Here is a 23,591-nt window from a genome sequence, read left to right on the forward strand (position 1 = left end):
GGTTTATTAAGAGATACTGCACTTCCAAGAGAGGGAATGGGCTGGAAAAAGGGAGGAAGTTTAACACTCAAGGGGCCTTGCTCTACATAGGCTTGGGGCTTGTATGACACCTTAAGGAAGGGTGCTTACATTTGCATAGTGTGGGAGTGGAAACACATTTGCATAGCACAAGTTTTCCCACACATGCTCTGTTCCATTGGCGTGTCTCATTGGCATGTCATTACATGTCTCATTGGCATCTGAAATCTCCAACAGGAGTGTACACTTTAGTATTATATATAATTGCTATGAGTTACTTTTGGATCTTTTGGACTGCTTATGTACCTGAGCCAGTGGTGTGAACCCAATTTAGTGGGCCTCAGCCTTCCTCTTTGTCAACTTTAGTTTTTTCATATGTTAATTTGTAACATTTTGTGTAAGGTCTTCTGAGCCTCACTGTACACCCTATTCTGTCTTAGTGGGACTGAGGTGTGGTGTCCTTTCTGTTTGTTTGCTGGGCTTCATGCTTAGCTGCTAGAAGCCACTCATATTTCCTGGCTCATGGCCCTCTTCCATCTTTAAATCCAGCAACAGCAAGGCAAGGCCCTTGACATCTTCTTCCATACATACTTCTGGCTTTCACATTCCTTGTTCAAAAAGGGCTCATGCAGTTGCCCTTAACCACTTGGATAGCCTTAGCTCCTTCCTCAAAGCCCTTCTGCCCTGTGTATAACATACCTGCAGATTCCGAGGATTAAGATGTAGAGGAATATGCGTGGCTACTGTTCTATTGCCAGTGTCTGTCCCAGGGGAAGAGCAAGCTGTTCTCATTAGTGCACTTTAAAACGTCTAACATTATATAAGAATAGAATAAAATATAATTCCATGAACACATTATTATTCATTAGTTCTAGAAAAATTATTTAAAAAATAGTACTGCTTGTCATTGTTTAGTTCTTGAATCAGCTTTCTTTTTCATGACATCTCTCTCTCTCTCTCTCTCTCTCTCTCTCTCTCTCTCTCTCTCTCTCTCTCTCTCTCTCGTGTGTGTGTGTGTGTGTGTGTATGTTTGCTCTTCTTTGAAAAGAAGTAGGTGCTAAGTTTTTCTTCTCTGTGTGTCTAGAACCCTGCATGATGCCTGGTACTTAGTAAGCACTTAATGAATATATAAAAAGTGCTCTAAATATATGTGCTCTAAAATGATAATTAAACAAGGTTAAAAGACTAATAATCCCTAGTATAATAAGCTGTATGAGACAGCCCAATGACATTAATGACTAGATTTTCCCCTAACAACCGTGTGCTTAAAATTGAATATTCATCCTATAGAAATAAACTCTGTATGTCTTACACTGTGCGAAATATTTTACATGTGTGCACGTGCGCGCGCGTGCGCGCGCACACACACACACACACACACACACACACACACACACAAAACACACTTGGTTAAAAATGATGAGTGAGTATTATCACATATCAGAAAATGCCTTAGGATCTTTTTTTGTTTATTGGTTGTTTGCTTTTTTATTTGTTCATAGATAGGGTCTCACTCTGTAATCCTGGATGCCTGGGACTCATTATTAGACCAGGCTGGCCTCAAAGTCAAAGATCTGCCTACCTCTACCTCCTCAGCACTGGGATTGAATGCATGTACCACCTCACGCAGCCCTGCCTTGGGTTCTTTAAAGATCATGTGTGCTTCTAAAAAGAAAGACAAAACGAAACAAAAACAAAAACCTCTTTTTCACTCTGAACTTATAGTACTTCTAATGCTAAGCATGTATTTGTTTTTTCTCCACACTAATCCCCCCATTGTCAGTGGACACTAAACTGGTTGCTGTTGGCTTAGTACAGCAAAGGACATAGGTTCAGTTCCTCCACACCTCTTAAACTAGTGTATGGCATGTGGACCTGTCATCCTCTTGGGAGGATCAGGAGTTTCAAGGTACAGATTTGAGAAAGGAACGCATAGCCTAGGTGGGCTAGGCTGCCTGAGGACTAGAGGACCTTAGAACTCCTGATTGGCCTGTTAGATGCCTTCTGTTTGTCTAGCTTCTTTTCTTCAAAGCCCTTTAAGGAGAAATGCCAGATGATGATCCTAATGGACATGTAAATTCCATTTCAAATGCCAGTTGCAAGTCCCAGGTTGTGACCTGTACTTCTGAGTGACTGGCAATAAACCAGGAGCTCCCACAACTTCTTCCTCGGGTTCTCTGATTCACTACAATGGCTCACAGAGGTCAGGAAGGCACTCTGCTTACCATTACTAGTTTACTATAAACCACACAACTAATGAATAAGCAGATGGAATAAATAGATGAATAGGACATGTAGGGAGGGCTACCTGGAGCTGCCATGTCCTTTGCTGGTACACCACTCTCTTAGAACTTCATAATCTCACAAAGCTCTCTAGGTCACATACCTTAAGGACTTTTTGTTTGTTTGAGGTTCCATTACACAGACAAGGTTGATTAAATTGTTGGCTGTCAGTGACTGACTAAATCTCCATTCTCCCTCCCCTTCTTGGAGGTTGGGCTTAGAACCAAAGGTTGATTCTTAATCACATAGTTGGTTCCTCTGGCAACCAGTTCTCAGCTTCTAAAAGTGATCTTGATAATATAAGTTCATGTATCACTAAATTCTACTCCATATAAATAACAAAAAAGGATCCCCTTTGATTAAGAAATCCCAAGCGTTTTAGGAGTTTTGTGCCAGGGAGTGGTGTGAAGACCAATGTATTTCTTAGTTGTATTTCAGTAAGTATCACAACCCCATAATCATCCCACAGTGTAGATACTTATTAATATTTTCTAGGTAATATGATCCTTGAAGCACAGAAAGGTGTGGTAACTTGCCTAGAGTCACAAAGCCAGGAACAGCACAAGTCATGACCTACCATCTTTGACATTCACATCTATACTTCTTGGGGTACCTTATTACCTATGAAACATTTCTCAGAGAGACTTGAAAGACCATTGGCAATTCACCAGGAAGGGGTATGTATGTAAGAGAGGAAGAAGAAAGAAGTGTGCCAGGCTCTAGAAGGAACCTGAGCTAAAGACATGATATGCACCCTTCTGGTGGAAAATTGTGGGAGAGTATGGTGACAGAATCAATTTTTGACTGTTTCATGGGCAACAAAGGAATGGAATCCCAGTCTCCAAGTTTAGGGGAAGGAAGCCCCACCTGTCTCCACAGTGGCTACCCGCCTCAGCCATGTACTGTTCCAAGTCCACAGGAAGGGCTCTCATGACTTCTGTGAGCTAACGTAGTTGAAAACTGCCCTGATTTCCTCAGAGCCACAATATGCAGACTGAAGCTCTTCCTGTCTCTAATCATGCCTCTGACACCATCTCTTTGGAGTGTTAAACATTAGAAAGTGTTAAACATCATTTAAAAAAGTTAGTACTGTTGTTTTTTTCCCACTTTATACTTGTGACTTATGACTTAGTTTTCTTCCTTTTTGAGTTTTCCTGTGGAACCTGAGGTCGTTTTATCTTTCTTGTGAGTTGCAGGCATATTGATTTGTGACCTGACAAGACCTTTTGTTAGTTTGAGTTTCTGCCTTGAGTTTCATACAAAAAAAATTACATGGATTTTGACATTGGAATGTAACCAGAGGCTTTTCTGTCCTCCCTGGTCCCACAGCCACTTTTAACATAATCACTCAGAGGCTTCATATTAACTACAAACTGTTTGGTCTATTGCTCAGGTGTATTACTAACTAGCTCTTACAACTTAAATCAACCTATTTCTATTAATCTATGTTCTACCATGTGTCTTGTGGCTTTACCTGTGTACTAATACATGTTGCTCCTCTGGCAGCAGGCTGGCATCTCTCCGACTGCCCTTCCTCATCTCCAGTTTGATTGTACCACCTAACTTTATTCTGCCTGGCTATTGGCCAAAATAGCTTTATTTATCAACCAATGAGAGCGACACAGTGTACAGAAAGACCATCCCAAAGCAGTAGAATTTCCACCAATTTCTGAAATGGCGTTAAAATACTTTTTTCTATTTTGTGTATATATTTATGTGAGACAGCATTTTCTATATTAATTATATTAAAATACTGATCTGAAAAATGTTGAAGATGCTCTGTGTCCTTAAGTATCAAATAACTGGTCAAGATTTATATTAAAAGAAGCATATCCATCTCATTAGTATGAAAATTAATTTCATCTTTAATATTAGAAATAGTTAATAATATGTATATCAAAGAACTGTTTTAAGATAAGTTTATGACTTATTATCAGTAAGTAGTTGATTTTTATATGTACCCAGGGCCATGTAAAATATTCTCAGGTGAAAAGAGGACATGAATAGAAAAAGTTTAAGAAGCCCTGGTTGTAGTGTCCTTGATGATGTTTATCATTTTCCTAGTTTTTTTCTTTAGTAAAATTTAATGGGAGTGAAGAGATAGCTCAGCAGACAAGAGTACTTGCTGCTCTGAAGATCCTAGTTTAGTTCTGGGTACCCATATGGCATGGAGTTACAGTTGTCTGTAACTCCAGCCATGAAGGATCCATGGGTACCAGCACACACACACACACACACACACACACACACACACACACACACACACACACGAGAGAGAGAGAGAGAGAGAGAGAGAGAGAGAGAGAGAGAGAGAGAGAGAGAGAGAGAAAGAAAGAAAAGCCAGGCATAAATCTTTTGTCAAAACTTACAAAGGAAATATTTAGGTTTTTTTTTCCATAGAAAGGCTGTCTACCACTTTTCCACTCAGTTGTATAGCATTTTGAATTTTTCTAGCATTGTCCTTAGTTAACAGTTTGTTATCAGCAAATGGAGACCATTTTCTGTCCCTTTTCTCCCACCTGTTTTTATAAACATATTCTCCTAATGTATATTTTTCATGTACAGAAGGGCATATTTAGCTAGATCATTTCCATATCCATCAGTAAGCATTCCTCAGATACCATGGCAACTATTTTTTAAATGATTTTTGATGGTGGGATATTGGATGACATTGCTGGCTGGTCAAAGGTCACAGCCTCCCCGTGGCCTAGCAGCTTATCTCAATAAACTCGGCAACATGGAACTCCCTCCTTCCAGCAGAACTTCCTGCCTTTACCTGCCCTCATCTGGAGAATGTCACTGGGCCTGGATAACTGACCTTATCTAAAATCTGTCTCTAAACCAGATGCCTGATTCATCTTTAGCTTGATCCTTGGCATAGATCCCTGCTAAGAAGACTTGCTCTAGAAGCTCTGATGTAGGACCTTACTACCATATACTAAGCCTTATGATAGGAGTGTGCCACTTAATGCAAATTAGGGTTTGTCTCCAGGCCCCCCAATCCTATATATTCCTGATACTATGAAATAAAATTGAGCCAATTCACTGAAATCTGTCTCCTGGAAGGCTGACTCCACCCATGCTCTTGGGCCACTTACAAAGCTTTCTGTTGCGCCTTCTGCCTCTTTCCCCTCTTGACCTGGTGGCCAACAAGTCAAGGGGGAGAGAGGACCCCTACAATGGAATTTAAATAGTGCTTGCTCGTGTCATATAGAAGGCTATTCTATATGCTCATCTTCACAAATATCCCTAACTTTGTTACCACTATAGAATTACACTCACTGTAATTTAGAATTACATGTAATTTTGGTTCAAGTTTCAGTATATGTCACTGATTGTTCCTCACTTTCAGACTTGCCTCTCTCTGTAGTATTTAAGAGGATGGTGATAAAAATAGGTGTCTTTCACCAACTGTAATTGGAGAACCTGTTATCTAGCAATATAGAATCCAAGCAGTACCCTCAAACTGCTGAAGTCAATCTAATTTTTATATTAATTGTACTGTTTATAGAGTACTTGTATAGAAAAGACATCTTAAACCTCAAATGAATGCTTGATCTTACAGATATTGAAAATTAAGTGGTGAGAATGTTTGAGAGGAATGACAAGGAACTGGCTACTTTATAATAGATAAAGATTCCACAATTGCTAGCCTGGCTCTTATTTCCCTGGCCTCTGGCCCCTAAAGCTAGTAGAGAGATAGGTAGTTCTGTTACCTGGAAACCTGGGCTGGGACCACAAGGAGCCATTGGGCTAGTTTGCCAGGAAATTTAGCATTGTCGTTTATCTAGGTCAATATTGGGAACACCTGGAAAATTCATTTTACACAATCTTTCTTTACTGTTGGCCATGCATAATTTTGGCCTGTATGGCTCTAGACCACTGTATGTAACATGAATCTTAAAAGGTCTTATAATAAAAAAAAAAAAACAGAGCCAGATATTTGGGTGAAACTGAAAGATCAGAGAAGTAGAACAGCCAGCCACTAGTTCTTACCTCTACAAAGTCCTCAGCCTCAAGAGGGCAAGTTCCTGTTTCCTTGCGCCTTATATACCTTTTTGTGTCCTGCCATATTACTTCTGGGATTAAAGGAGTGTGTCACCACTGCCTAGTTGTTTCTCTCATGTAGCCCAGTGTGACCTTGAACTCATAGAGCTGCAGATGGATCTCTGCCTTCTGAGTGACAGAATTAATGGTGTGTGCCACCACTGCCTGACCTCTATGTCTAATTTAGTGGCTGGCTCTATCCTCTGATACCCAAACAAGCTTTATTGGGGTATACAATATATCACCACAACTGTAAGGTAATTAACTCCTGAAAGGTGCTTGGAGGGAAATTAAAAATGCCAAAAGAGATTTTATGATAATATTGGCTTCATCTACCCATGAACATGACTAGATCTTTTTACTTTGGGAATTGATTTTTTTCCTTTTGTGTTTGCTTGATTTCTGCTAGAATATTGCCTCTCAATATATCTCCATGTGTGTATTTTTGGGCATTGAACTTAATACCCTGTGCATGCTACATAAATCCTCTACCACTGAGCTGCATCTTTAAAGCTGCAGTAGTATGTCATGCTCCACTGTGAGCTCTAGCTCTAGGAAAGTTGTAGTTGAATGAGCCCATGTTGAGAGCAATTGCCTAGCTTGTGCGAGGCTCTGGGTTCAATCTTCAGCACTTCAAAACACAACAAGTACAGTTTCAAAACTAGCCTTTCCCCCTTTTCTCATTGTCCCTTTCTCTGGTTTGTTCTAGGATGGCCTGGATTCTGTTGGAGGAAGCCGGACAAAGCAGGAGAGTGCATGGATATTCAGGCTGTGGTATAGCTTTGATCACAAGTATCCTTTTGCCTTTCCCCAGGCTCAGGAGACATTGGTGACAACATCCACTTGTTGAATTGTCAGTGGGTGACACTCCTGATGAATAAGGAAAGGTGTGCATGGGACAGGTATACTCAATCTTCTCTTGGGAAAAGTGCATTGATATTTCAACCATAGGTGGTTATGGTGAGCATCTCTCTAGCCAAGAGGAATGTGGATATTTCAGTAGAGTGGATAACCTATAACCTGGCAGACTCATGTGATTCTCAAAAGCTTTGTGTCCAGGGAATGATGCCTTTGTAGGTAAACTAGTTAAAATTATATAGGAACCTGCCCTGCAGTTAGGAAGGGAGGGGAAGCTTGGACCATCCCTGTGGTGAGGATGATTCCTATTGGTTAAATTTGGGCAATTATATCTAATCTTATACTAATCTAACCTAATCTTATACTAGCACAATAGGGCCACATGCAGGAAACATCCTATTCTTGTCAAGTCAAATTAAAGGCAAAACAGTTAAACCTTCGTGGTATTTTGTATTGATGTAGTGATGAAATGGGTAGATAGTTTATTATAAATATTTTTGAAGACATTGAAAATGTTAAAGCAATCTCTTCCTAAAGTATAGAAGATGAAGAGAAACATACCTAAATTATAAATTCTCTCAGTCAATACACATACTAAGAGCCAACCATGGAAACATATGCCTGTAATCCCAACACTCAAGAGGTGGTGGTAGGATGGCTGAAAGATAAAGCTTAACCTGGATTACATAATGAGTTCAAAGCCAGCCTGAGCTATATAAGACCCTGTCTCAAAATAAACACATTCATTTAACATTAAACTATCAAGAATCACAAAAAAACTGGCATAAAGCAGTATTCTTCTTCTTCCCCAAGTATAGCCACAGCCACTTTAAAAAAAAAATCTTTTACCTTTAGTACCATCTAGCAGTTTTACCTTTTTCAGTTTTATATATAACATAAAAATCATACATATATACAGTGTATACCTATTTTCATGTCTGGTTTATTTGTATGATTCATCCATGTTGTGTTTATCTCTAGTTCATTTGTTCTTATTGCTGCATAGTATTTTACTGTATGACTATCGCACAATTTATCATTCTATTATTAATGAGTATCAGATTATTTTCCACTTGCAGAAAACTTCTGCGAACATTCTTATACATACATGTCTGATGTACTGTGTGTATGTTTCTAGTGGGACTGTACCTAGGAGAAAAGTTGCTGGGGTATAAAACATATGTAGGTTCAGTGTTAGAAGGCAGTTTTCCAAGGTGGTGATACTATTTCACATATTTCTAGTGTTTGAAAGTTCCAGTTGCTTCACATGTTTGCCAACAGTTGACTTTTTTTTTTTCTTTTTGTTTTTTTGTTTTCGAGACAGGGTTTCTCTGTGTAGCTTTGTGCCTTTCCTGGAACTCACTTGGTAGCCTGGCTCTGCCTCCCGAGTGCTGGGATTAAAGGTGTGCGCCACCACCACCCAGCAACTTTTATTATATACTTTTATTATTATATATTTTACTATGGCTTTACGTTGTATTTCTGTGACAGCTCATAGGATTGAGGACTCTCTTCAAACATTTACTCTTTGAAGAGAAACACAGGTGAGCTCCAAAGTCCCATCTAAATCTAAATTTAGAGAATTTGGCATTTCCACTTAATTCAGGGAACAGAAACTAAAGTGGTCATAGTCTAAAGAATTAGATGACGAAGTTATCCATGATTCATTCTACCTCCACATCATCACAAATTCATTAAAAATGAGTTTTGATGTTATCAGAAGAGAATTTGAGCAAGCATGATATGGTAGTGCACATCTGTAACCATGGCACTTAAGCAGAAGGAACATAAATTCAGGACCAGCCTAGGCTCCATAGCAACTTTATGGCTGGTCTGGGCTATATAGTGAGTTGGAGGCTGTCTTAGTTACTTTTCTATTACTGTGATAAGACACCGTGATCCAGTCAACTCATAGAAAGAAGAGTTTATTGGGAATATTAGAGGGTTAGTTAGAGTCTGTGACCATCATGGTGGGAGCATGACAGCAGGTAGGGAGGAGGCAGGCAGGCAGGCAGGCAGGCAGTGTGATGGAGCAGTAGCTTAGAGCTTACATCTGATCCACAAACATGAGGTAGAGAGAGAGCTAACTGGGAATGATATGGACTTTTGAAACCTCAAAGTCCACTCCCATGACACACCTCCTTCAACAAGGCCACACTTATTAATCCTTCCCAAACATTTCTGCCAACTAGGGATCAAACATTCAAATATATGAGTCTATGGGGTCCATTCTCATTCAAATAATCACAGACACCAACCTAGGTAACATGAGACCGTATCTCAAAAAAGAAGGGAGTTGAGTTGAACATGAATGACTTCCACTGATTTACAGAACCCCCACAAGCCTTAAAATGGGCCTGATAGGCTTCCAGTTTAAGATGAAAGGCTCAGTGTCCACATACTCTCCCTTCTTTTCCCAGGCCTCATAGAAATCACAAAAGAGGTATTTTTGGTTACTTGAAAAGCCAAAGAAAGGTGGAAGGAATTACAGCAGGCAAAATAGAGTCAAAGGCAGTCTTGAGTCTTAGCCAGTTTGCTTAGCTGATTTATTCAAGAGTGTTGTTGGGAACAGCTGTAGCAGTTCCGTCTTGTCAACAGATTGATTAGTAGCTGTTTTTCCTCAGTCTTAGATATCTAGAGAAAGTAGAAACCATTGACAGAGAGGGGTGTTAGTAGGGAAACAGATCTTGAGGACAACAGATTTTTCTGTCCACAGTCACCTTCTCTGTTTTTGTTTTTAAATATCATAAAAGGAGGAGTCCCCATCCTACGTGATGAACCAAGAGACTGGATACATACATGAGGGAGTGGGGATGCTGAAATATTAAACAATTGCAGATGTTTACTATGAAAAACTTCTAGCTAGGCATAATGAGATAAACCCATACATAAGTTCTGGGCCAGCACAGCATACAAAATGAATTACAGGCCAGTCTGGGCTTCAGGGTGTGAGACTTTGCCCTAGAAGGCAAAAAGCAAACAAAAACCATAAGAAACACCCAAAACATTTCCTGATAGAATCTTTAGAAAGAAATGGGAGATTTTTCCAGTCATGAAACAAGGGCAAGTTATTAGAAAATAGTTAAAAAAAAAGAAAAATATTGGAAATTAAAAATTAGTTTTATGGCTGGGTATGGTGATGCATGCTTATAATCTCAGCACTTGAGAAGCAGAGGCAAGAGAATCAGGAGTTCAAGGCCAGCCTGCCTTGACTTTATAAGACCCTGCCTCAGGCTTTTCAGAAAATACCACCCCCTAGCTCCCAAATGTAATGAATAGTTGTACATAGCAAAGACTAAATTGTTGATTTGGAAAATAAAGTTGGACAATAAGCTTCAAGAATTAGCAAAAATTTAGAGACATGTTGAGAGAAGAGTGTCAGCTATAGATCAGGCTCCAGGGGATCTAGTTTTAATTTGCATGGATTTTTCCAGGTTTTAATGATAGATACGTGCATAAAAGCATATTCTCTAGTGAAAACATAAAATCCAGTGTGAAGCTCCACAGCTTTGGCTATTCTAACTGTGCAGAAGTTCATTCTGATGAACTGTATTTTGGTGTGTGATGTTTTTTATTTACAAGCTCTTTATAATAAAGTTTTGATTAAAGTGATTTTAAAAAAGAAATGAGCTATTTTTAAAATAGAGAATAATAAAATATATGTGACATGAAAGCAGAAGCAGGTACAATTTAGGGGAGGTAGAGAACCTAAACACCACTTTGGAAATAGGATAGGAAGGATGGGGGAAAGGCACAAATAAGAACAAAGTAAAATGACATACATGCATGAAAATGCCACAATGAAACACATCACTTTGTTTACTAACTTAAAATATAAACAACTTTAAGAAACTGTATACATATCTGCATACATATTTTTAAAGGAAATTATTCCAGGTCTTCTCAGCTTGAGTCAAAAAGGGCTTGCCTTTGAAATGCCCAAAGCAGGGAATAGAAAGGCAGCTTCTGGCTTGACCCTTGACATGGTAGAGATTGAAGCTCTGGCCACCTTCCTAGCTAAAGACAGGAGAGAAGTGACTGCCTTGTAGTGGCCCAAATCCATCCCCAAGCCTGCTCTTAAAGCCAGCAATTCCACAGCAGCTTGTTTTGTTTGCAGAGAGCTCCAACAGAACCCTTGCTTGTACCTTTTAACAAAGAGTTATTACATTATTTAAAAGCGTTAAACAATTCATAACTAGAAGTATACCTCAGTGTCTTCTCCTTAAAGGAACCAAATTAGGTAAGTAAGAAATGTACTCTAATGAATCCAGTGTTCTTTTTGCTTGCTTGTTTGCTTGGTTTGTATTGTTTGTTTGGGGGTTTTATTATTTGAGACAAGCTCATAGTGTTGCCCAGGTCGTGGTTAAATTCATTTTCCTCTTGCCTCAGCCTCCCAAGTGCTGGGATTCCAGGTGTGTACTGTTGTGCTTGATTGAATTAATTCAACATTTTTAAACTGACTGTTAGAAATTAGTACCCTGAGAGTTACCCATGTGCACTTAGACACCATGGAGGTATATCTTCATCTTTTGTTCCTATAGTGTAAGGATTACCTGTGTTGTACTCAGAAAATGGGAGGCAGGGAGGCTTTTTGTGTAGAATGTCAGACAATTTATTACTCTTTGGGTTTTAAAAATGCATTCTGTTTTGTATATGTTTTCATTGCAGCCATTTTTCCTTAATTCCCCTTTTAAAGTTACTTGAAGCCCATTCTCACCCACAGCGGTCCCCCGCTAACCACCACTCTCCCAGCCTGGTGTGGCTTGCTAGCTCGGTGTCTGACCAGTCCCCAGGTGTATGATGTAAGTACTGCATGTAGGTGCTGTGTTCCTGCTCAACAGATAGTCTCTTCCTTAGGGAAAAAAAACACACTACAAACTCCAGATCCATAAATTTTGCTCATCTAATAAGATGATCAGAAATGGCCTCTGTGTGTGTGTGTGTGTATGTATGTATGTATGTATGTATGTATGTATGTATGTATGTATGTATATGTATGTGTGTGTGTTCATCTGTTTGGCACAGTAATAGGGAAACCTTTTATGGCTTCCCAGTTGGGCAGCTGTGGTTGGGAATCCAAGTGACCAGATTGCAATTCAAGCCCTCACAGGCTATTGAAGTACTCTACACTTGTTTTCTTATCTGTACTATGGGCCTATTAGTGCCAGCTGTCGTGAACATTAAATAAGGTTCATCAAGACATACTACAAACCACAAAGCAGCACACTAAGTTAAGGATTCCTTTGCAATTAGTTTATTTATTGGTTTGGTTAGGTCCTCTCTTCCCATTTTCGGGTGCTAGAAATGGAGTCATTACATTAGGAAAAGAATGCCCCTGACATGGATGTCTCAGACTTAGGGCTGAACTTGAGCTCCCATTGTGGGTTGCAGGGCAGGTAGGTAGAGAGAGCAAGCAGCTGTCTACAATTGAAGTAGTAGAAAGGAAGATAGAGCTTCCTCCTTCTTCATCTCTCTTTCACCATCCCAAGATGATAGTCTTTGCCCCGAGGGAAAAGAGCTGCTTAGGTTTGTGTTCAGCCTCATAGCTGCCAAAGTCTTGATTCATTGTCAGCACACTTCGAAGGAGCAAATGCTGCAGCAATATAGTTGAGGAGAGTATAATGGCAGGGATAATGCAGGCTGTTCATGGCCCCATGATTAGTAATGGACAAAACTGAGACCCTAAGACAGGTCTCCAAATAATTATTCAGTAATTCACAGTTGATTTCATCAATGATGAGAAAGTAGAAGAGGAGGCCAACCAAGGTCTGAGGGAGAAGGACCCTCAACCATGGGGTCAGGAAATGTGTTACACATTCAGAAAGGAGACAGGACAGGAATGTGTATAGCATAGCTAGTATAGTTGGGATAGCAGATAAGGGCAACCATACAAAAAAGACCCAAGATGAAAGCAGAGTTCTTAGATGCCATATTCTTCCTTTGAGAACAAGGATTGCAGTTACCAAGTCACCGTGCATCTGAAATTCAGTGCTGCTGTGCAATGGGAGAGACCACCAGAAACTAAGGTTCTTACTTTGTACCTTAGAGGAAGGCGACCATTGAAAAGGTGACAGAGAGGCCGTCTGTAAAAGCCTGCCATACAATTATGAGGAACTGAGTTTGGATCCCCAGCACTCACATAAAAAGCTGGGCATGATGATGCGGGTCTATAACCTCAACCGTGAAACTCACTGGCATGATGACCTAGTCAATAAGTGAACTCTAGGTTCAGTGAGAGAACCTGTCTCAAAAGATAAGGTAGAGAACAAATGAAGAACACACCGATATCAACCTCTGGACTCAACATGCAGGTGCATTCACATATGCACACATCCACATGAACATTCATTGTGCATGCATGAACACAGGTGACAGAACTTTGCGCTTGTAAAGCAGCTAACTGGGCTGTCTCTTTGGAAGAGTGGATTGTGCCATGGAAGAATGTAATTCTGCCTCAGTCTTTTCCTCACATTTTTACCCACTGTGAAGAGAGCAGCATTCACACCTCCTTGTCTTAAAGATGTCTAAGCCTCTCAGCATCCCCAGCTCCTCCTCTTTTATACAAGTGAGCCTTCTTCTGTGACCCCTGGAGTAGACTACTTCAAGTTATAAGAAAATAGGCCTTTGGGGATGTAGCTCAGTGAAAGAATGCCTGCCTAGTGGTTATGAAAGCCTGGGTTCCATTCCTAGCACTGGGGGGAAGAGGAGAAAAAAAGAAAGGCTGTGATGGGACATTTAAACTCAAAGCTTCAGCCACTTTTTAAAAAACTTCTCTAATCTGAAACTTACTAATTGCCCCCTGTCTCAGAGATTAGGGATATTCGGAATAGTCTGATGACTATATAAACTCAGTAAGGTTCTTACAGTCACGGAAATCAAGTATGTCTTTCACCAATTCAAGAGGCTACTCAGGGTTTGCTTGGAACAGTGTTTGGGCTCTGGGCTCCACACACTCATCCAGTCTTAAACTACCAAGACAAGAGCCACCCTTGATGCTGATGCTGCCCATTTTGGCTGAGGTTCTTCTGCCTAGCATCTCAACTCCCTCCAGATATGGCAAGGCCTCCTGTTGAGTGAAAGCAAAGTCTTATCAATTGTATTGTCAATTGATCAGTATTATCAAAGTATTCTTAATTGAGGAATCCAAAGTTGAGAGAAGTAGAGGGGCTTCTTCTAGTTAGTTCTGGATGAGGGTTGCTGAATGGGTGGGCCATGTCCATTTGACACCTGTTGTGTGGTCCCTACTGATCATCTTTAGGATATTTTTGTTTGGAGAGCTCTGAGGTATTCATCCTCCATTATTTACACTAACTATAACTTATGTCTCAAATATATCCTGTACATATAGCCTAAAGTTAATTTTATATTTATAATTTCATACATGAAACAAAATTTGAATCATGAGACTTGTGGCATCATGTCATAATGTCATGATAAAACCTGTTATTTTGTAAAATTACTAAAAACTATAGAAAGGTGGAGATAGTACTCAAAAAGTTTGGACTATGGATCAATTTAGACTTGGAATTCTTGTACTAAAGAAGTTCAGCCTGTGTGAACTAAGCACTACTTAGGAAGGCAAGAAGAAAAGAAAGAGACATTGACCTTGGGTGGTTTATCACTGAGATGGGGGGGTCTACACGCCAATGTACGTACGTGTGTGTGTGTGTGTGTGTGTGTGTGTGTGTGTGTGTACACGTACCCAAAACTTTGTGCAACATGACTTGAGGGGGGTTGGATAGAGGAGTCTCTTATATCCTGATGTCTAGAGGATATAAGACTTCGGATGAGTTTGAAAGGGCTGATAGGAAATGATAGAACAGACATCTGGGGTGTCCTGACACTGTTTTTGCCATTTGAGAAAGCCCTTCATAGTATTGGACAGACATCAGTGCAGACAGGAGCAAGGTTTTCTTTGCTGTGCTTGTGAAACCCACTGGAGAATGCCAAAGTCTATGTGAACTCACACTGTCTCCTGACTCTCTCCCCACCATCTGGTAGCTTCAAGTAGTCATGATCTTGTTAAGCCTGCTTTATTTAATCTCACCTATTTGACTACAACCATTGCCTAATGTGAAATGCCATTCTGGGCCTTTTTCTGACTCACTGATATTTTTTCATATCTTTTTATGTGAATCAAACTAGGCTGGAGGCAACACAAATTCTAACTACTTCCTGCCAGCTGGACAACTTTTAGGCACATTCCATGAGTTCTCACAGCATAGGTTTCCTACTGTGACCCCAGTGTTCATGCCCTTCATGGTAGGAGGCACTTACGTGTTGTTTCCAGCAGGTATTTAATAGAGGGTCAATAAAGTACATTCTCCCCATCAATCAGTCGCTTCATCCAGCTGAAGATGTGGAGACAGTAGAGGGAAAACAAGAAGGAAATCCTCACTGTGGCTTACTCTCACCCCTGCAGATTAAGGGAAAGGCTTGCTTATATATAAACAGGCAGCAGATCCACCCAGAAGACCTGCTCAGATAGGAGAGAAGCAGAGCGTATTTGAAGTGTTTATTCATGACCTTCCTGGTAACATTATTTCTATGTGCATGGGGAAGTTGAGAATGCAGCCAGCCTGCTTTCTTCTCTTAGACATTAACCCCTGAGCTATCATGCATCTGAAATCTAATCTGCTTCTGGTATTCTAAATCCTGGCTTAGGCAACAGTGCCTTGTTTGAAAACACTATAGTTTCTATCCAGTGACCATACCAAAGATGTAGGCAGGCAAGTTTCATAAAAATCCTTAGGTGTTTTTTTTTTAAAGATTTTTTTAATGTATATGTATTTGTGTTATTTTTAATATATGTGTATTTGTGTGCCTGTGTATATGTATGTATATATACCAAATGTGTGCAGGTACCTACCAAGGCCAGAAGAGGGTTTTAGATCTCCTTGAACTGGAATCACAGGCAGTTGTGAATTGCCTAATTTGGGTGCTAGGGATTGGACCTGGGTCCTCTGCAAGAACAGCAAGTTCTCTTAACTGCTGCACTGTCTTTGCAGCCCCCAAATCCTTGGTTTTCTGATGTGAGGATTTGGGGTTAGGTTGGCCCCAGCCCTGGAAAATCTCAGGCTCCCCTTTTGTTGGTTGTACCTTTCAGAACCAAGAGCCACTGAGAGAAGATGACTCTGATTTCATCCTGACGGAGGGTGACCTCACCTTGACCTATGGAGACAGCACTGTGACTGCAAACGGCTCCTCGAGCTCCTACACAGCCTCCACAAGTCTTGAGGGTGGTCGGAGAACAAAAAGCAGCTCTGAGGAAGTGCTTGAGCGAGACCTGGGAATGGGAGATCAGAAGGTTTCCAGCCGGGGCACCCCCCTTGTGTTTCCACTGCAGGAAAATGCATGACTTTCCCCTAAGTCTTGGAGGATCAGGGAGGCTCTCATGAGGATGAGGATGGCCAAATGCCCCAGTGTGTTTGATGTGTGGCATTGACTGGGTTAAACTAATGCTTCTGTTTCACTGGGCTCTGAAACTATCATCACCAAAACTTGACCCAAGACTCAGATGGTGAAACTAAAGTGTCTCTAAATTAAGACAAAGGCAGACCTATTCCCACTTTTTCATATAGTAGTCCGCTGTTTCAGAGTTAAACAAAATAATAGCATGATTTAATGGTTTCTCACTTCATTTGCCTGCAGCATCTGACCATGGTGGGGCAGATCTAGCTGGCTTAAGGAGCATCAACTTGGAATGACAAGTTAGACAAAAGACAGTGAAGAAAGGAAACTGAAATCAGAATCCTGATGGTACCAGATGCTGGTGTTACCCCAGACAGTAGAGCCCCTGGCTCTGAAGACTTACACAATTGCATCCTCCTGTCAGAGTCCTAGCTGTTCTATCTGTGTTGCTCCTAGGCTGAAGATTAGGAAGCTTGTCCATAGGCTGGGGCATTAGCTCAGTGGCAGAGTGCTAGAGTACTTGCCTACAATGTACAAGACCCTGGTTTCCATTCCCAGCACTGCAAAAAGTGTGTGTGAGGGGTTTCCAAGCACATTTCAATATGGGGAAAGAAGTCTAGTTCCTTCTCTGGAAGCCTTTATAAGAGAGTTACTGAAATGTTTAAAACCAAAGGCAAATCATGTTCTGTTCTTTTTTAATTAATCTGAGGACAGGAGGTATTGAGAAACTGATGATGATACCACTAGAACACTCACTTGACTTTGGAAGCTACTATGTGAGCCCACTGCCTGGAAGGTAACTGATAGACTGAGGTTTATCTACCACAGGGTTTGAGATAACATGGATATTCACTAGGGAAGAGAAGGCAGGAAGAAATGGAAGAGGCTGTAGACCGTGGTTAGAGAAAATAATGTGAAAAAATAACCTACAAAAAAGATAGAACTCTTTATTTTTATTTTACATAAATTTCACCCAAAAGAAGTAATTTCAAAATCACACTAAATAGAATATAGAACTTGCTTTATTATAAATTATATAAATGTATATGTTTAGGTAAAGACTGAATTTCCAATGCCAACTATTTTTAGGACAAAAACTTCAATACTTATAATTTATAATTACTTTCCCATTGGTACTATTTTCAGCACCTAGAAGATGAAAATCATTCTGATGCTTTTATTTATATCTGAACTTTTGTTACTAAAAATATATCCAAAGCCCTTTAAATGACTTAGCATTTTTGCTCTTCCAGAGAAGACAGGGAAGTCCAAAACAAACAAACAAAAATCAGACTTTTTAAAACTATTAGATGACTGGCATTCTGACCTCTGACCACACCTTCCTTTGTGAAATTTGATAACTCCAGGAATCAAAGATGACTCATCTGTTGTGTGTGAGAGTTAGTGTTGGTCAAAGAATGTCCCCTGTAGCAATCTTCTTGTGGTCCAGGTCTTGCTGCCATGCTCCACTTCCGATTTTTGAACCTTTTCTTCCAGCCTGACTTGGTTTACTTTTTTCAGGAATTATGTTTGATATATTTAGCTATGTTTAGATATATAGGATCATATCTGGGTAAAGTAGAAAGTGAGGCAGGGTGAGATTTAGTCAGATCCAGGCAAACTGGAGAACTTCTGGATTCACCCTGAGGCTTCCTTTGCTATGGCCAATGAACCTGCCCCAAGACTGTCCAAATCAGAACTTCTCCAGAAGGCACTACAGAGCTGCACATCTTCTGAGTTCTAGTGGTCAAAGGCAGTCCTGTTTAAAAAAGTGTTACTTTAATCAACTGGCTGTTTCTTTATGGGATGCCTTTTCCTCCAGTCCCAGATGAAAACTGGCTCCTGTAAAGCTTCTTCATCTAAAAATTCTTTTCATGGTGGTGAAGTGGTATGAGTATCACATGCAGTAGTGAGCAGCTGCTGGAAATGCTGTTCTTTTGGTCATTTCTTTACATTGTTGAATCTGTAACTCCAGCTTCCTGAGTTTCTAGAAAGTTCAGTCTTGTCATGAGATTACATCTTCATCATTCAAATCTCAATGTATCTTGTGTTACTTGGTTATGACGTTTTATATGTGACTTCAATATTCTGCACTGCTTTCTTGTGTTGTTTTAAGCTGCTCTCTCGAGGTTTTACAGGAAAAGCCCCACATACTCACCCTGGTCAGCTCCCCAGTGTGATAATCTCTGTCTGAGGTAATAGTTCCTGTATCATCTGCCATTTCTCTGTTTCCTTTTTGAGGGAAGAAATTCAGCATTTTCCACTAGAATTTGTTCCTGATGATCAATTTGTAACCATTCAGGTGAATAGTTTCCTCTTTGTTCCTGGCTTTTGTTTTGCCCATTCTCTGGGAGCCCATGTTTGCAGATTTTGTAATGGCTGTGGTTGATTTTCATTCTTCCTCTTCATAACAAGTTGAGGGGAACAGGCCTTTATACCTTCATGCTCTTTCTTTTCATGTCATAGTTGTACTGAGTAGCTTATCCTGCAACATTGGTTTGTAGGTTCTGTACCTCATCTTTCTCATTTTTATTGGGCTGGAGAGATGGCTCAGCCATTAAAGGCTAGGCTCACAATCAATAGATTCTTATTCTTGCATTATAAGCCCCTGTCTCCTGAAGTCTAGACTTCTCTCCTGGAGGATTTTAGTTGCTCCCTGAGTTGCTTAGCAGGCCTGCAGATGGCCCATAGCACTTCCCAGTTCCAGATTCTGTGTTTTTATATTTTTCTAAGCTGAAAGGTTTCTCCTTTGAAGTACAAGTAGCTCACCCAGAGAGTTCAAAACAGAAACTAACTTAATTCTCTCTGTGTCTTTTTACTCTTGGATTCTTCATATAATGAATGAAAACTAAAAGTAATCAACTCTTGGTCAAGATGTAGAACATTTTAGTCAATAGTCCCTTCTGTGCATACTTGCTGAGAAAGACATTTGCTGTTGAGAATAAGTTTGATTGAGACATCTTTATTTCTGAGGTATATTGAGAGATACTTTTGCTTTCTGCCATCAGACCTGGAACTATCCCATTCATCCAGTTTCCAGAGTCAGGGTACCTGAGGAGCCCATTACAGCAAGGAAAGTCTTAGACTAGCTGCCATCATATAAGTATCTCCATCAAAGCCCCAGAGCTGCAGAGTCAATACCACCTTCTCCAGCAGCCCTATAGGCAGCACAGACAGCAAAGGAAATAGGAAGGGGCTGCCTGCGCCTTTTGCACTGTAGACTCCTGTTCTGATCAGTGAGGTCAGCTGTACTCCATAGAAGTCTTAAGACTTAGAACTTCAGACATTGAACTGATGCATGCTTGCAATATTAGCGGCTAAATGAGGATTCAGAAGCAAAGTAATGGACATAACCCAGTAGAAAATCCTGTCTTCTATAAGTTTAAGAATTCATGTGTCTCTTGAATAAGTTTAGGAATTCATGTGTCATGCAAAGAGAGGTCGTTTTCTTGGTGGAGAGGCTACTGAACCAGGTTAAAATGGACATGGTTTGAAATATAGCATTTCAATTTAAATTCTTTCTTGATGAGCTATCCTAATTTACTCACTCTTAAAGTAGGTAAAGTATTGAGAGAAATCTTAGAGGTTTTTTTCCCATGTCTTACAATGCTGGATGTTTTGGTAACCCAATTTCTAAAAGATGCTTTTATAACGTGGTGTTTTTTCTCCTCATTGCATAAAATAGTGCTCATAAGCACTAGAACATCAATAGTGGCATCACCTATTTAATCTTTTTGATAGCCTAGTCTTAGCCTAATCCTGTTGTGTTCCTCTTAAAGGATCTTATAATCTTCATTATTTTGAAACTTGGCCCTGATCTTTGGTTGCAAAATATAGAGACTCACCCTGACTTCTCAGGAGTTCTCAAAGATGAAGCTACCTGTAGAAGTGGTTCTACATTAAAGTGTTGTGCCCAGGCTGCATGGAGAAAAGTAGAGGTGCCACAAAGCCCAGAAACTGCCTGCTTCAAAGCCAGCTATCTGGAAACCAGACTGGGATTGCTGAGTAATGGTCAAGTTTGTCTGAGAAAGTAGTCCAAGTCATCTTTCAAACCTTTCATTTTGAGTTGAGGGAGATGACAGCTCTGAGGACTGGAATATTCTACATCAGGCATCCTGAACTCAGACTGCTTATTACCTTTGGCCATTGATTTAAAAAATTCAAGGTTAAGGATTTGGCTTAGCTATAGAGCACTCCCTAGCATGCCAAGGCCCTGGATTCTGTTCCCAAGCACTAAAATAAAAATGCCAGTTAAAGGTGTAGTGCCCTAAAGATTTGGGTTCTGCAGCTTCAGAGTGGGGCCTGACATGTGTGGTTTGTTTTGAAACTTCTAGGATTCCTCCTGTGTAGAAGGGTTGAGCCTTTTGGATAAAGCTCACAAGGAACCCTTTGGAAGCTTAGTTAAAGGAATGACCTACTGAGTTAAGTGTTTGTTTAGTAATCATTAGTGACAAAATGAAACTGATTATTAATGTAGACTATGCCACTGTAAAACTTTTGTGCTCATTTTGCAGAATTCAAGGTTGTCTTCCATATGAAAATAAAGAGACTTGAAGGAAAGAGGAGGGTGACTTGAGTATATGCATAGAAGAATTTCAAACTTGTCATCTTTATTCCCACTTGTGGGGAAGGGAGCTTTTGTCTTTGAGCTGCTGAGTAATCCAATACAAAGGATTCTAGGAAGTTGTCCTTTCAATTCGGTATGGAATTAAATTAATAGTCCCTTTTTGTGGTCAAACTTTGTCTTGTTAGTTCACATACCTTATTCAACAGAATATGGGTAGGTCTATTCACTGCCAGGGAAGATTGTAGTCATTCTATTGTCACATGTCAGCACTGGTACAGCTCTGATAGAAGATAAAAACCCACTCATTCCTTTTCATAATGCTCCTGTGGGAACTACCTAGAAAGCCCAAGCTTTCCTAGAGAAGGAATTCTGGCCCTTAAAGAAGGTTGTGTGTTTCTTTCTAGCAACACCATAGAAAGGGCATATCAACTTCAATCATCCAGGGTACTTCCTAGAGTGACCATGATGCTTTGGAGCTAAACAAACCACACTATGATATCAAATGTCTCATCAAGCAAGCAGCAAGGAATACCCTGGGTTGGATCCTCTAGACCTCCAAATGCCTTGTAGTTCCATAGAAAAATAAGATCTCTTTTGAAAGAAAAGTAAAAGTTCTCATCTGTATGTGAGCAAGTCCATTCAGAGCAGAGACCAGTTCCTTCCAAAACAAATGTCTGCTTCACAATTCTCCTCCACAGCCTTTCCTTTGACTTGTCTCCAGTGGAAGTGAATGTAATTGTGTCAGATATTTAATGTGAACCATTGGTTCCCCGGTGCACAAACACCACTGAGATCAGAGAACAGTTGAGCAACTCACCAGAGGTGCAGACCATCCTCTTATAAGCTGCCTGGTTCCCAGTATGAGTTCTAAGAGAACTAAAAGTAGCCCAGAGCTGACATCACCATCCATCTAAAATGTCATCTGCAAGGAGGGCACTTGTGTCTCACACCTGCCTTTTGACATTGACTCTTAAGTTGGGGCAGACCCTCTCCTGAGTTAGAGCTCTTCTGTTGTTTTTTTTAAGTGAGACTCTGGTTTGTTAGCATCAGCTGTTGTGTGCTGAGGCAGTAAGTTTGACTTAATTCTTAAACTCTACTAGCCAAGAGTTTAGTTTAGAAAGAAACATCTGGATGCTGCTTTTACATCTTTGGTACCTAAAATGACTCTACCCCTTTTTAAAACCTAGTTCGAACAATCCATAGAGAAGTATCAGCATCATAGGAACGAATGTCAATTAGATGTCAAACCAGAAAAGCATTCCTTGACAACTCTTTCAAAATAGGACCTAAAAACAAACTTTTTCCTGCTTTCAGTTTTCATAGACATTTGTCAAATTAGCAGATACATCTTATCACCAAGTTCTGGCAAATTGTAAAGAGCAAAAGTAAAGTTTTTGTGTTCATTTTATATTCCAAAGCAGAGGATGCTAACTGTGGCCCATTTGGAACATATAGGCAACCATGTTTTGGACACTCAAGCCTTGGGGATCAGTAAAAGGAGGGTCTGTCTGTTGTGCTGCTTTTTGAGAAGGCCTAAAGTGGATATGAGAATACATAGCACAGGCTATCATCTTCTCAGAACACCATTAAAAGGGCACAAAAGAATCTCTAAATGTCCCAGTCTACCTTCAAGTCTTGGCCAGTGGCAAATTTGCCTGGCTATCTATGCTGTATATGCTGAAGAAACTGAGACCAAAAAAGAAGTGAATAGCATGAAGCACTGATGGTTTGCTGTTGAAAGCAGTTTCAGAAAGTGATCATCCTGGTATTTATAGATAGGTACCTGCAAGGGTGCTTGGGGGCTGATTATGATGATTCTACTTGCAGGCCTTGGAGGAACAGGGGATGCTTTTCAGCTTTGTGGGTATGCAATCTGTGGATATATATAGTGCTGGAAGTGCTGTGGATATATATAGTGCTTTACATTTAAAGTGTAACTTCACAGTAGGGCTGTTTCCTCCTAGGTTTTCTTTTTTAACCTAAATCTACCTGATCCTTCTTTTTGGCATATTCCCACTAAGATAATTAAATGAGAAAACCATAAAGATTCATTGACTAGCTGGAAAGAAACTTTTAAAGCAGAATAGGGGGGATTTAACATGCAATGATGGGACTTTCTGGTGAACTTTTTCTAGAAAGCTGACAGAGTGTATTTGGGGAGAATTTTCTAGAAAATGACATCAAAGTGTGTTTTAACTGTGAATATTAAAGACTTGGAATTATCTGCAACCTTTATGTGCAATAAGGAAAACTGCAGTAGGAACCCAAAAGTGCTTTCCCTCGCTCCCCTTTTATTTACTGTTTGCCTTCAGATAGCTGTTTAGATTGCTATTGTAAAGCTAGCCTCGTGGTTTCCTGGCCTTTACTAATATTTAACATGTTTTTCCTCTAAGCTTTTTTTTTTTTT

The 23,591-nt window shown here is 40.1% G+C and overlaps 1 protein-coding gene across 1 annotated transcript in view; it reads left to right on the top strand.

Annotated features, from left to right (window-relative positions):
• Slc9a7 (solute carrier family 9 member A7) overlaps window positions 1–23,591 on the top strand; it is a 176,259-nt gene extending 152,668 nt beyond the window's left edge. Inside the window, exons 15-17 of the mRNA XM_016009685.3 lie at window positions 7,058–7,140; window positions 11,903–12,008; window positions 16,313–23,591. Coding sequence (XP_015865171.1) covers window positions 7,058–7,140; window positions 11,903–12,008; window positions 16,313–16,564 — 441 coding nt within the window. The 3' untranslated portion in view covers window positions 16,565–23,591. The remainder of the gene's footprint in view (window positions 1–7,057; window positions 7,141–11,902; window positions 12,009–16,312) is intronic.

This window comes from Peromyscus maniculatus, chromosome X, assembly GCF_049852395.1.
Source record: "Peromyscus maniculatus bairdii isolate BWxNUB_F1_BW_parent chromosome X, HU_Pman_BW_mat_3.1, whole genome shotgun sequence".
Lineage (NCBI taxonomy): Eukaryota > Metazoa > Chordata > Mammalia > Rodentia > Cricetidae > Peromyscus > Peromyscus maniculatus.